Source organism: Myiozetetes cayanensis, unplaced genomic scaffold (assembly GCF_022539395.1).
Source record: "Myiozetetes cayanensis isolate MyiCay16 unplaced genomic scaffold, myiCay2020 scf20-37, whole genome shotgun sequence".
NCBI classification, from domain to species: domain Eukaryota; kingdom Metazoa; phylum Chordata; class Aves; order Passeriformes; family Tyrannidae; genus Myiozetetes; species Myiozetetes cayanensis.
In genome coordinates, this window is record NW_026087412.1 from 641,967 (window position 1) to 656,223 (window position 14,257).

The 14,257-nt window shown below is 43.7% G+C and overlaps 1 protein-coding gene across 11 annotated transcripts in view; it reads right to left on the reverse strand.

The window, feature by feature from the left end:
- Nucleotides 1-14,257, reverse strand: part of TNRC6A (trinucleotide repeat containing adaptor 6A) — a 57,263-nt gene that overhangs the window by 23,253 nt on the left and 19,753 nt on the right. For all 11 annotated transcript variants that reach the window (XM_050317921.1, XM_050317918.1, XM_050317925.1 and 8 more), the window contains 3 exons: nt 9,433-9,523; nt 7,479-7,500; nt 801-1,133 (listed from right to left, as the gene is read on the reverse strand). In XM_050317921.1, coding sequence (XP_050173878.1) covers nt 801-1,133; nt 7,479-7,500; nt 9,433-9,492 — 415 coding nt within the window. In that variant the 5' untranslated portion in view covers nt 9,493-9,523. The remainder of the gene's footprint in view (nt 1-800; nt 1,134-7,478; nt 7,501-9,432; nt 9,524-14,257) is intronic.

Here is a 14,257-nt window from a genome sequence, read left to right on the forward strand (position 1 = left end):
GCTTCTCTGGGCAACCTGTGCCAGGGCCTCCCACCCTCACAGGGAAGGATTTCTTCCCAATATCCCATCTGACCCCACCCTCTGGCAATGGGAAGCCAGTCCCCTTTGTCCTGTCACTCCAGGGCCTTGTAAATAGTCTCTCTCTATCTTTCTTGTCTTGGCTCACTTCAGGTCCTGGAAGGCCGTAATTAAGTCACCTCAAAGCATCTCTTGTCCAGGCTGAACAATCCCAACTCTCGGTGCTCCATCCCCCTAATCATCTCCACGGCCACCTCCGGACTCGCCCCAACAGGTCCATGTCCTTCCTGTGCTGGGGACCCCAGAGCTGGAGGCAGCACTGCAGAATGCCCCCCTCACCTGCTGCCCACACTGTGGGATGAGCCCACCTCTGGAAAGGGTCCTAAAGGCCCCTCCTTGTGAGATCTGTCTATCAAAACCGGACACAAAAAAGGTGCTTTGTACCACGACCACACTTGGGTCAATGATCAGGACACAGACTGGAAATGTGGAGCACAGCCATGGTCATATTGCAATCCCCACCTGTTCCAAACCTGCCCTGTCTGTCACACACCACTGGCAACAAGAAGCCACTGAGACAGGCTGAGGTTTCAGTATGGAACTTGCACAATGAGGCCAATACCATCCTGCCATGGTCAACAGCAGACTACAACACAGGAAAGTATCTCCTCATGCTTCAGCTTACCGTGAAAGCTTAAATAGCATTGGCTCAAATATTACACTGGCAATGGAATTTACAACATTCGGTTTTAGTTCAGGGAAAACAAGGTGCTTGCCCTCACCTGGCTGTTTTTTGCTGCTGTTGGGCACTTCTCCGTTGGTCACGGGCTGGTTACTGGTGACAGTGCTGCCTCCTGACTGGCCGTTTAACACTTTGGGAGTGGATCCCAGGTTTGCAGCTATCACTGGTAACTGCTGCCCTCGTTTCAGAAGCTGCTTCTGTTCCTGGTGTCGGAATCGCGGTGGTACTTCCCGAGGAGGGTATCGAGGCAAGGGCTGCTGCTGGCTGCTGGCTGGGGCCCGCTTGGCATTATTAGTAGTGCTGGTTCCTGTGGAAGTGCCGTTGGAGGTGACAGGCTGAGGCTGGCTTACACTTGTCTTGGTTTGTTCTGGCACTACCCCCACCCCCAGGAAAAAGAAAGTGGGACAAAGTTATTCATACGAACAGCAACTTGAAAAAATCAAAGACTGAGTCAATATTCAGAGGTGTTTATATATGATGCAGGGGCAGCATTTATTCCTATTCAAGCTGTAACTCATTCCCCAGGAAAAGCTCTGTTATTCCACAATCACACACTTTCATGGCACAGATCTGGAAGCAGGAATATGCCTTGCTATCACTCCTAGCATCATCAGTTACAGTAAACTACTACTAACCAGCTTTCTACAGCTTTTTGCTGACACACCAGCATTATGCAGTTTATTGCAGCATTTAACTTTCATTTAGAAAACTACTTAAGTACTAAAAAATTAAGTTTCCCACCAGAGTTAGATTTTCAGTGTCATGTACAGAAAACCACCCTGGCCTGGCCCAAGAAGAACAAGGGGTGAACAGGACCTACAGGACCTGTTGCTAGGACTTCCCTGCTTTATCGACCCCAATATCCAAAGGGGAAAACACCAATGCCCTCAAGTCCCTGGTGCCAGCAGGAACGGCTGCCAGTACAGGGAACACTGCACACAGCCCAGCAGGATGGGACTGGCACTGGGAAAATGCCAAATGTGCAACTGTAAATTATCTCAGTGCTGACAGCACGGCCCCGGCAAGGCGAGGGCAAGGTCACATCAGCTGCAGAGGTCACAGCGAGGGAGCACACCAAACCCAGCTGCTGGATCAAGGGAAACCCACACCATCCTCAGCTCCACACCCTGCCCCAGCAGCACAACAGCACAGGGGTAAGTATGGGGCAGGTGTAGGAACTGGGGAGTAAACCAGCTCACCAGGGAGGAAGGGACACTGAACTATTGGTGTGTGCCCTGGTGCCACTGCCATCCATCCCCAATCAGCACAGCGAAGCTTTACTCCATCCCTCCTTATTGACATGTTAATGTACTTTTCAAATTTCCTGGATGTCCATAAAATGTGTTAGTCTTTACTGTGGAACTTCCTGAGATACCTCAAGACTCAATCACAACCTCCCTCAGCACTAGCAATATTATTGCTACATGACTGAAAATGTAGTTTTCAGGGGCCTTTAAAATTTTTTAAAATTTGCTGAAAGACCACTTTATCATTGACTTTCAGGAACAGATACATGGGAATATAACATAAAAAATAAATGAAAACAAACTCAAGCTTTTATTTAAAGAATCAATTTGAATGTTGTCAGTGCTATTATGACTGTAATTTCAGTTTATTTTTACTTCAGCATACAAATACATATTATTAAAAACACAAACTAGAAGTCCCTCAGAACAACAACAAAAGAAAAAAGTCACAGAAGAATCAGCATCCAGGTTGTGTTTTAACAGATTATTTTATTTAGGCTGCTTAAGGAAAGCAGGAAAGAACCTCCTTGTTTGACACACAGCTGGGCAGACAAGGGTGGGCAAAAGTCTCAGGGTGAGGAGCACCCAGCTCCCCCCACAGTCCCCACATCCCTCTGGGCACAGCTCTCCCATTTCACAGTTGACTGGAGAGGGACTGAATTGCAGACAGGAATGGCCAGGACAGAAGTCAACTTAATGTACAGACACAGGGAATAGAAGGGATTCAAAAGCTTTAGATGAACTGGGAAGTTGATAAAGATCACCAACACCATCCCACATTGCCTCAATTTAAGCTGTTCCCTATATTAACAGGGGATAACTGATTCCTTGAACTGTGTTCTGATGCACATAATGCACTAACAAATTATGAACAAAACTGAACCACACAAATACAGTGTAGTCTTAAACATACGTGCTTCATTTGCTCCTTCTAAAATCTCTTGTTTTAAAAATAAAATGAGAGTGAGTAAGCCCAGGGCTGTGGGGGGTGGTATGTAAACAAATTGCTGTGAATTTGTTGACAATTTAATGCAGAAGCACTTTGCTCTTCTCTCTGGTATAGGTACTGCAAAAAGTTCTGAAATTAAACACATTTATTCACACTCCACAATCTGTGTAACCACTGCCCAAACCTTAACTTTTGGCACTCTCCCTGTGCTTCTTGCTTCATCTGATTCCATGAGTGACCCTTCCCAGCCTGGAGCTGAGCTGTGCTGACAGTGACACACAGAACCTCCTTCCTGCAGCCAGTGTGTCACATCCAGCCAACAGAGCAGTCCTGGAGCCTGGAGCCACACACTCCTTCAGCACACCTCATTTAAGTTTTTGTTGTTTTTTTTTTTTTACTGTCAGCTTAAGCAGAAAATACAAATACCCCTCACTTGAGGAGGTTTTAATACAACATAGAGCAACTGGTAATGTGCTCACGGAGTCACTTCTCCTTCCCTGTCACTTCCACTGCCCCACAACTGCTCTTCTGGGATAAGGTGAAATAATTTCCATCTGACGTTCCCTGGACACCCCGACAGAGCTGCCAGCAGCACACTCACAGCAGTCCTAACATTTTACTTTCCTAATTAAAGCCCCTTCAAGACCTGGTGTGTTAGAACAGACCCCAGGGACCTGCAGGAACTCAAATCGCTTTTGACTATCAAGGAGTGCAACAAATAAACAAGGTGCTCGCTGCCCAGCCAGCCCGAAGGCACAGCACCAGCAGCACTTCTCTAACAGCTCAAGAATGTTAAATGTCTCATATATTCTAAGCATCATTTCCTTAGCAAATGGAGCAATTCTGTCTACTGTGATCAGCAAACTAAAGAGCAAACTGCAGGTCCCCAGGTTAGACTACAGAATAGGCAGAGTCCACATTCGTATGCTAATTTTAAACTAAAATTATCCAAAGCACACAGAATCCCCTTGCCTTCGCTCCCTCAGAACCACAGAGTAAGTTTTAAGCTATACAATTTGTCCTGTCCAACATTTTCTGCTCCACAACTTCTCAGAAGGCTAAATAACATTAATATTCCAATATGGCTACTACGAATTCCAACACACCTAAATTGTTATCTTAATATTTTAATTTGCTCTAAACAAGTAGCTTGTTAATAAAAGTTCATTCTGCACACCAGCATTTCATTTTGAATCTTATTAATGCAGAAATACAATACTAACAGACCTACAGTTTATCACAGTTAATTAACTTGACTAGGAACAGCAAGTTTACAGAAATGAGTATTAAAAATGACAGATTTTCATAAAGAACAAACCTGCTGCAAACCCTCAGAGCAAGGGATGGTGGAGTTACAGTTTACAGAGAGATTCCAAAGAAAGACGCTTCCAACTTGTGTTGCTTTCCCACTCTGCAGATTTCATTAGAAAATGGAGGAGAAGCATGGTGTCATTTTACTGCTCCAGGAGCTGCCTGCCAACTCCTCCTGGAGCAGGGGCCCAGGGACTCACACTCCCCCTCCAATAAAAAAATGGCAGCTGCTTGAGTAACTTTAACGCAGATGGAAAACAGTTTCTCCCTCGCCCAAAATCAGCGTACAGAGATCGAATCCTTCCCTAACACACACAAAGAACAGCACCAGGCTGGCAGGGAAATGCTCCTCGTCGCTGCCGCTGGAGCTGCCCCTGGAAAACGCCTTGTGCCGCTCTCCCTGCATGGCATGCCCCGGAGCTGTCAGGGCTGGAATGCTGAAGGGCAAACAGAGGAAGTCTGGCTTTCAAGCTGACACACGTAAGATGTAGTGCTAGAATTTTCGTGGTGGAAAAATGGCCGCAGCTGTGAGCTCGGAGCTGCTCTGGAAAATATCTCCGTGTTTGCCAAGGCGTTAACCCCTGCGGATCCAGAGGTGAGCACGCCCTTCCTGCGGGGACTGCAGAGCCAGCCGGGCCCATTCCCGGCATTCTTCTACTCACTTGCTTTAAGAGATTTAAGAGCTAACAGAAGAGTTTTTCCAATCAGGAAAAGCAGAGGCAGGCAAGTGAAAACCCCGACGAAAACCAGAAGGGTCAGTGCAGTCGGGCCATTCTGCTTTGCGGAGAAGAACATGAACAAGTTTCCAAGGTGGGAAATGTGAGTCAAAGATTTCAATTCCACACCCAGCTATTTTTAGAACACTTTCCGTTTCAGTGGGTAATTCAGTTTATTCTGTTCTGCAATGAAAGTGGCACTTTCTGCTGAGGGACCCAGTGCTGCAGTGACAGCTGGGTGCAGCTCGAGCTGCTGCTGCTCCCTAAAGCCCAGACCCCTTCAGAACTAACCCCAACCCCAGCACTGAGCAAGTTTTATCAATTACTTTGCATCTACACATTAAACTGTGAGCAAAGGGCATTTCAGCTCACGCTGAGCTCTCACCCTGGGGCAGCACACCCCGACTGCTGGAGTGAGCACACACAGCCAAACTCAGACATCCTTCTTGAACAGCGCTTGAACACCCTTCTTGAACCTCCTTCCTTCAGTGCCGGACTCACCAGCAGCTACCTGGGGCCACAGTGCTGCTGGAAGAGTTCTGGTTTAGAGGGAATTCAGGATAAATGGATGGATTTGTCTATCTTTAATAGCACTGACTTTAAGCACAGCAAAAGGACATATTTTGCCAGGCTAGAAAGAATACCACATCTGACTATTCTCCAGTACTCTCAATAAATAGGGATTTTCAAATTATCCTTATTTTTTCCTAAAGTACCCCATGAAAGAGCACTGGGAAGGCATGTGTCCACGTGTTTTGCCAGCTGCTCCACAAACAGACAAACCTTCACTTCGCAACTAATACACTCACCTCTAACGGCTCCGACCTGCTCTTCCCTCCTTTAACAAAACCAGCTGGATCGAACCAGACAGGTCAGAATCCCTGAAATTCGCAGGAATGCCAAACTTGTGTTTTTAACTGCAATACTACAGTAATAAAATGCTCCTGGCACCAGAAACATTTATATTAGCATCATCTTCATTATTTCCATCCCCAAACCTGAACGGGAAAACCCCCAGCTCTATGAACTTTCTCAGAAGGTTCCTGTTATTTTACACAAATGCTGGGACCTGCTTCAGCTGGCACAACAGCAATTCCTACCTTGGCTAAAACAGCATTTTAGACCCACCCAAACTATGCATAAACCCAAGAAATATCCTCCCTCCCCACCCCCATCACTTAACCAGTTCCTTTTCTGAAAGAGGCACATAATTCTGAATTATTTAGAGATCCTATACTCTTGTATTTTATCTTCAGCTCATGCACAGAATAAATTATTTAAGACATTAACGTGATGGAAACTTGGAAACTAATGAAACATTAATTTGCATCCTGAATACAAGGAGGCAAAACTGGTGAAACAAGGCAAAAGCCATGCAACACAAGATATGGATTTTGTTCCTATAGAAATTGTGGCAAAAAGTTGTGTATCTGCATCTCATCATGTCTGTTCTTCCAGAGCACTGCCAGCTTGTGTTTCTCTGACAACTCTAAATTCCTGGTAAACTTTCTGAAACACCCTTTAAATAATAATGTAATTAAGTTGGAACTTAATGTATCAATTAGTGAACATTAGGCCTCAAAGAAGAAAAATAAAAATTAAAAAAAATTTTAAAAAAAATTATTTTGTCCTTCCCTGTGAAGATTCCCACCAGGTAGCCTCCTGAGCAGAATTCCTGCCCTCCCTATTCATGCTATTTTTAGCCATTTGCTTGTGCAGCCTTGGCCCTGATATGAGGCCAGAGCAGCCCAAGCACACGGGTCAAATGGTCACTCCAAATGCATGTTACTGTTTACAGCAAAGCATTCTATTCTCTTCCTTCTCCATCACCTTTTCAAACATATTTTATCACTTCAGAATAAATCTAGATATTTTCCTAATTCTTTAAATTCTAGAGAAAAGGGAAAACAATCTTTATTCTCCTTCTTAGGAGCTGTTTGGGATGGAGATCTGCACAAACCCTACAAATATCCCACCTGCCATGAACATGGAAATGACATCTTTCAGATAGTGGCATCTTGATCGTTTTGCAGGATGAACCCTCCACATGCAAGAGTTAAAAGTGACATATCAATAACTTGTCTACCAAGTGTTCCCAATCCCAGTTGCACTTAGAATATCTGGAAAGTAGATTTCAAACACATCATTCTATACATGGTCATTCCTTAATTGTTTGTGCACTTGCAGTCAAGGTAAAAAAGGGGAAGGAAAAATGCAAACCAGGACAAGAAGTCCAGGTATTATGTCTATGCCTGGTGCTGTGTAAGTAACTAAGAATGGAAAACAGGAAGAGCAGCAACTCCAATCCCTGGATAAACCCTTCGCCATTACTCTTCTAGGCTTTTGTGGTCACTTTGAAAAAGTGCAGCTGAAGTCTCAAGGATCCCACCTTTCACCTCTGAAAGGAGTTTTCAGGTGACATGTTTGATTCAACACATGTTTGATTCAACCACAGAAAGAATACACAGAGTAAAAGTAACTGTAAAGTAACTTACCTTTGATTTTTTGTTCAATGGCCTAGAACGAGAAAAAAGAAGTGTCAGTGATTTGTGCAGATAAGAGAGAAACCACATGTGCACGTGCCACTTCATAAAGCAACATTAGCTTTTGACTTTCCTCTTTTAATATGGTTTCAAGTTATTTAATTATCTGCTTCAGAAACATCTCTTTAACCAACCCAGGCCTATTATTCCTTATGCCTAAAAAGATGTTTAAATGTTACAGAAGACAAAATTAATTTGAAAGATAACTACATGAAACAGACTGAATTAAACTTGCAAATTAAGATGTTTTAAGTGAGTTAAAAACTGTGCCTGGAAGCAAAGAGCCGCCACCGCTTTTATTGCAGAACAGGGAAGGGAAGGGGGAGGGACCTGGAAATAGAAAGGAGTAAGAGAGCAAACGCCAAAGCATTTCATTTCCAAGATTCAACAGGTTACACCTGTGGTGTGGCCAAGATGAAAAGATCTATTTGAATAAAACTTTATCACAGCATAAAACTGGGGAGAGAAACCTTTCTTGTAGGTTAGTGCACCTCAGTGGTGTGCTGCTAACTATAAACCACAGTGAGACTGTGCTCACAAAGTGCCTCCCAAAGCACATAGTTCCTCCTATCTGAAACTAGAGTTCTCACTTTTAAAATCAATTACTGCCACAAGAAAATGAGATTAATTTGATGTGGTCACTTCGGAAGCTGCATAAAACCCATTTTAATTGTGATGCTCCATATATTTACAGTATGTAATAGGCTTGCAATAATACTGAGGGTGTGATTGTCTATAATGAAAGCCACGAGGAGGGGAAGAAAGGAGAGTGTGTGAATGCAAGGATAATTTATGGATTAACTGGTTTGATGTCAGACTTGCCCAGACTCAGACATTAGCACTGCTAGGGCCAATACCTGAACTTTAACCACAACTCTCCTGTGCCCCGACCTTGCCTCTCTTCAGGAAATCAAGGGTACATTAACAGAAAACCCCTCCTTTTCACCTTCTTATGCTGACAGAAAAGGATACACAGTTTGTACTCTCCCCAGTTGTGACCCAAGTCGTTTGCCTGGCACTTGGGCCATGAACAGGAAAATAAGTCAGAAGTTTCAAAGCTTTTTTTGCTGTTTCCAGCAGGGCACAGCCCAGGCTCCTGACTGCTTTCTGCACTAAGGTGCAAGTCTCTAAGAGAAAAAACATTGAATGTATTTCAGCTGGGCTCTTCCAAAGTGCTCAGTTCAAGACTCTGCAGGTTTTGCTAGCAAGCCTGTGGAAGGTAAAACAAAGCAGTGTGCTCCTAAGAGCCCTATCCAGCATCAGGCACTGGAATCACAGGAAAACTGCTGAGCAGGTTCACTCTGCTCCCACCAGCCAAAGAATCCCAAAATGGACATATTTAAATCCCACATTTACAAGCTCCTCTCAAGCTCGGGGTCAATATTTAGAATCAATGGCAATGAAGAGTATCTTGTCAGTAAACAGGGATTCTCAAGTGTTTACAAACATTCCTGTGACATTTCCATCCCTAAACACTTTTGCTATCAATATTTTCATCTTTATCCACCTATCCTACTGTAAATTCTCTTATGACATGTTTCCATACTGAAGATTAAGATATATTAAAATAAGGATACAGTTGAAAGCCACTACCTTCAAATGGTACTTTTATTCTACTAATAAATGCATTAACACTGAGGGATTTCAAACTTGAAACCGCCTCTAGTGACAATCATGAAAAAGAAGGGTTATCTCAGAAGAAAATCTAGTCTTGTAAGAAACTACACAGAGGCAATGACACTGTTCAGTATGTCAGTAACCACTAGATAACTGCCAGCACATCTGAATTGAACACACCAAATTAACAAGAAAATACCTGTGAGTAACAACAGTTAAATCAGTTTTTACTAGTGGTGAAAGAAGTCACCCCTGAGCACAGGGTTTTATTTTTCAGTGCTCCACATACCTTTTTTTGAGCAGCTTCCTTCTTCTTCTTGTCTTCTTTTCTCTTTTTCCTTTCTTCCATCAACTGTTCTTCCTCTTCTTGCACTAAATCCCTGAACCACACAGTTTGTAATTAACTCTCCCAAAATACAATCTGTACACACTTAGATTCATTTTAGAACAATTATTTCACAGTGACACAAAAGGAACTGGGGAATTTTGCTTCTAATTGGATCCTGTTTCTACAGGGACTGTCACTGTCACTGCGAGACACAAGTGACAGGACTTTAAGTGCAGATGTGGTGTCAAGCTACACATAAGGTGTTCTTTCTTCCAAAGCCTACAACGAAGGCTTAGACTTTAATTTGATTCAAAAGCCAGCAAATTCAGATGTTATTTAATCTCTACCTGAACTGGTACAACTGAGCTCTGGCACATCCCAGCCCGCAGCGTTCCCGCACTCAGCCAAAGCCACGCACACCCCGCACATCCGCACCAGCTCCCTCACCCCAAACCACCTCTGCCAGGAAGCAGCAAGTGTGGGCACTGTCAGACCACAGCTGGCACCACCAGGGCCATTTTAGAGCTCCCTAACCCAGGGACAAAACTGCAACTTGTTAAAAGTGAAACCAAAACTCAAGAGCATTAACTGAATTCACTTCATACACAGTATTTTGTGCTCAAACTGGAGGCTGAGCAGCAACATCCTTGTCCAGCTTACCCTGTTTAAAAACACACTTCAAAAGATTCTGCGGGAAAAAGAACTAAGAATGTCAATCTGGGGCAGTCACTACTTGCTTCTGCCTGGAAACACTGGGCTACTTTTTAACCCCAAACTACCCATAACTACACACCTCCAGTTTCAGACAAGATAATTTGATATCTGTCAGATGCAATGCCAATTGAATGCATTAAACTACAAGATACTCCACAAGTACTAAAACTTTCATTACTTTCTTAGATATACAAATAACCAGTCAATTCTACTTTTAGCTCAAGTCCCTTTCAAAGTGACTGCAGGTGTCAGTTTTTGGAGTTTTTATAATAATTTTTTTTAAAATCCACAAGTTCCAGTTTCCAGTTGCCTGGTTCCACTGCAGCATATCTATATAACTTCCTCACTCGTTAATCAGACCAATTAGACAAACAGGCAGCACGCTGAGCACTGCTCTCGTGCAGGTGGTACCAGTGTAAATGATGCTGAACAGCAGCTCACCAGGTCACCTCTTTCAGGCATCCAGCAGCAGTTTATCCTCATCTTCTGCATGATCCCACCATTCCTTTGGGAGAGGCGACTCCCAGGTTACTGCTGCCTATTTCAGTTCTACCTTTAAGCTCTAAAATTGTTTTTTTGTCCTGATCTGAAGTTCTTCAGCGACGTGGTGAAGGTGGCTCTCCTCCCAGTAAGGACAATGCCATATTACAAACGCCATTATATACAGTGCCATTTATACTTAAATTTAAATTTCAATGGCTGAGTGTACCCACCGAGCAACCACTGACAGCAATCACTGTCAATCCCTAACTGCAGAGATCCTGGTTCTCACTGCAAATCCCATTCCATCCACTACCTGTTTCTTTCCCCAGTGCTCCCTTCTGTTGGAATAACACTGCTTTACTGCACATCCAGCATTCCTTTTCTTCTCTGCCACTCTGAGGGGGCCGTTCCAGGTCCCAACACCTCGTGTTGCACGTGTGAGCAGCAGCAGCAGGTCCTGCAGGTCTGACCAGTGGCAGAGCTGCTCTGACAGCGAGCACTCAAACCACCCCGTGTCCCCTCCACCCCACACAGGACCTGCTACAGGCACACCCCTGCTCTGAGAAGCTTCCACAGACCAAATTCTGGCTTTTAAGATTTTCCAGTAACAGACAGCAAGCATTAGTTACTTCTCTTAAGAAAGAATTACTTCTGATGTGTTAAGATATGCAAAAAAATTATCTAAAAATGTTATTTCTGAGCCCCCTCTGTGTTCCAGTTGCACTGCCAGAGGAATCACAACCCACCAAACACAGCCTGGCTATTTTGCATTTTACCACAGCTTTATCATCTGGCTGCAAGATTCATCAAGGACCATCTCCCTGCAAAAGCAATTTTGCATTTACAATTGGGTCTCAAAAATGATTTCACGGACAACGAAGAGGTCAGTCATGGAACTACAGAAACAATTCCAGTTGGCCAGTTTCATTTAGAGTAACCCCTTGGATGCAGTGCAAATCTGAGTTCAATGATTAACCTGCAGTGACATCTGTGCACTGCAAAGGTGACACATCAGTCCGTTTTGTCCCTTGCTGTCTCACACCCTGAGCATTTGTAACCAAAGGGAGTTGGTGACACTGATCCTCACTTTGGGTTAATTTGGGACAGTCCAATTTTTAACAGGCAATTCAAGCTGGAGAACAGTACCAGGTCTGGAATCAGTGCAGAGGAAAAAGGTTCTATAGGTCCCAGCTCCTTCTCAACACGACCCCCAGTTCATTTACATCTCCGTTCCACACCAAGCAGAGCCAATGGTTCACTCCTCAGGAATTCAGTACTTCCTGAGGTACCACTGGCAGCAGGAGGTGCCTCATGCACTGAAAAGGCAGAGTACTGTGTCCTCCTCCCACAGCCCTTCTCTCTCCCAGCCTCAGTCCCTCAGTGGACACGGTCCATGGGCAGCTCTGCCCACCCTGCCAACACCCAGGCTGGGACCTCCCCTCAGACTGGCTGCTGGAGCAAAAGCTTGGTTACAGAACCTCTAAGAGTTCTAAGAGCTAAGAAAGCCACCAGCGCTTGTTTTGTATAACAAATTTCAGTCTGTCACATGCCAAAACTGCATTAACTGAAAAATTGTTCTGCTTTTAGAAGAAAGCTGTAGCACGTTCAAGAGCAAGCAGGATGCAAAATAGTATTTTCACAGGGAAAAAAGGTAACTCATCAATCCTGCTACAGCTAAATCAACACGATTACATTTCATTTTGAGAATACAGACGCTAACAACTAACATACCAATATCTCTGGAATATTCTACCACAGCATCATCGGTTTGTTTTCACACAGGCACAACAGAATTCCTAAATTATGACACTCTATGACATCTGATTTTTATCTAATTAAGAAAAACGGATTCTAGATTACAAAGCCAGCTTAGGATACATAAACCAAATGATGATTAGGATCAGGACTCCAGGCAACTCCTGGATAAAAATTATCCATCTACAGTTCATGCTGAGTTTTTAAGAGTATTAATTACCACTATAATGTTAAATCTCAGTGACTGGAGTGCAAAATTAACCCACTGTACACCAGCAGCAAAGCCTTTCCTGCTTCTCCTCCTCTTCCCTGAAAACTGAACCCTTCAAGGAAGACAGGCCTATCCACCACCCTCATACATACATTTAAACCTGAGACACAAATTCACATTTGCCTAGTAAGTCTTCAGTCTCGGGCAGAACTCCTGAATTTCCATCTCTGACAGCAGGAAGTGTGAGTCTCCCTTATTCTTTCCAACACACAAATCCACGTCCCTCTCACCAGACAGCAAATGATGGGATTGATGCCTCTGAGCCCACCTCCATCGGAACATATAACAAACAAGCTCCATCTCTGACGCTACTCCTTGAGGAACAGAAGTGGAATGTAGCATTTCCCATTTACCACCTCTGTTCCTGCGCACAAACCAACAGCAGCTCCACGGCCCTTACAGCACGGAACAGGAACCGCCACAGGACTCCAGTCTTGTGCTAACAACACAAAGCCAGAAAAACCAACAGGTTCCTCTGCTGGGCTTTCCCCTATATCTGGGGGGTTTAATCCATGGACCCTGTGTGGCCCAAGTGTCTGCAGCAGCCTGCTCAGCTGGGTCTGTCAGCAGCCCTGAGCCAAGGCCCAAGCCTTCCGACTGAAAACAGAAATATATAAACAGGCCCCCATGGCTTCCCCTATCAGCCAGCCCACTGTCACCAGACACATGCACAGGGAATGTCCTTCTCCTCCTGTGTAACAGGATTAGCTTGCTCAAGGTTAAATGGCCTTAGCAGAAATGCAAACCATATTTTTCAATTTAGATCAAGTGAAAATAAAACACCCCGGCCATAGGAAATCCAGATCGGAGACAGAACAAAGGCCTCTGGTTTCAACAGCTTAACTTGAAAGGTGCTTTATTTTCAAATGAGACCAAATGAAAATGGATCTTGATCTCAGGAGAGACTGCACATTTGATGGCTCTGAGAATGTGCAAGGGGAAACTGCTGCTCTCTGCATAAATTTGAACAGACCGAGGGTCAGATAAATATTTACCATATTTTTTTAAAAAGTAATTTTTTTCCAGGTGTGTACCCCAGCACAATTCCTTGTATAAGGAGAGAAAAAACCCAACAAACTACCAAAATGTTTTCCTCAATTAAGCCATTAAAAAAAACCCAAAACAAATCAAAACCAAAACCAGTTTTTTAATATTCTAGAACAGGAATCAAGAGAGCGTAAGACACTTTATTTTTGTGTGGCTTGATTTGTTATTTGGCCTGTGGAGACTGGAAAAAGCTCTAATGCTCAAACTGCAAACAATCCAGGTTATATTTATATCAAATCATGTTTCACTCATTACTTTAATTCTTGAAAAAGAGTTCTAATAATCTTTAACTTCTAAAGCTCCAATTTGGCATTGTAAAAATACCTGGGCTGAAACAGCCATATTTAACCTTTATTCTTATGTTGCAGAAGGGGAAAATCAAGTTCATCCATATTTTCCCCAGCAGACAGGCTGAGGATGCAGTAATTAACGTTTGTGCAGCAGTGCTATCTTTGTTGTTACAGTATACCAAAGGGCAACATGTGTTGCCACAATAAAATCACAATTCTATCACCT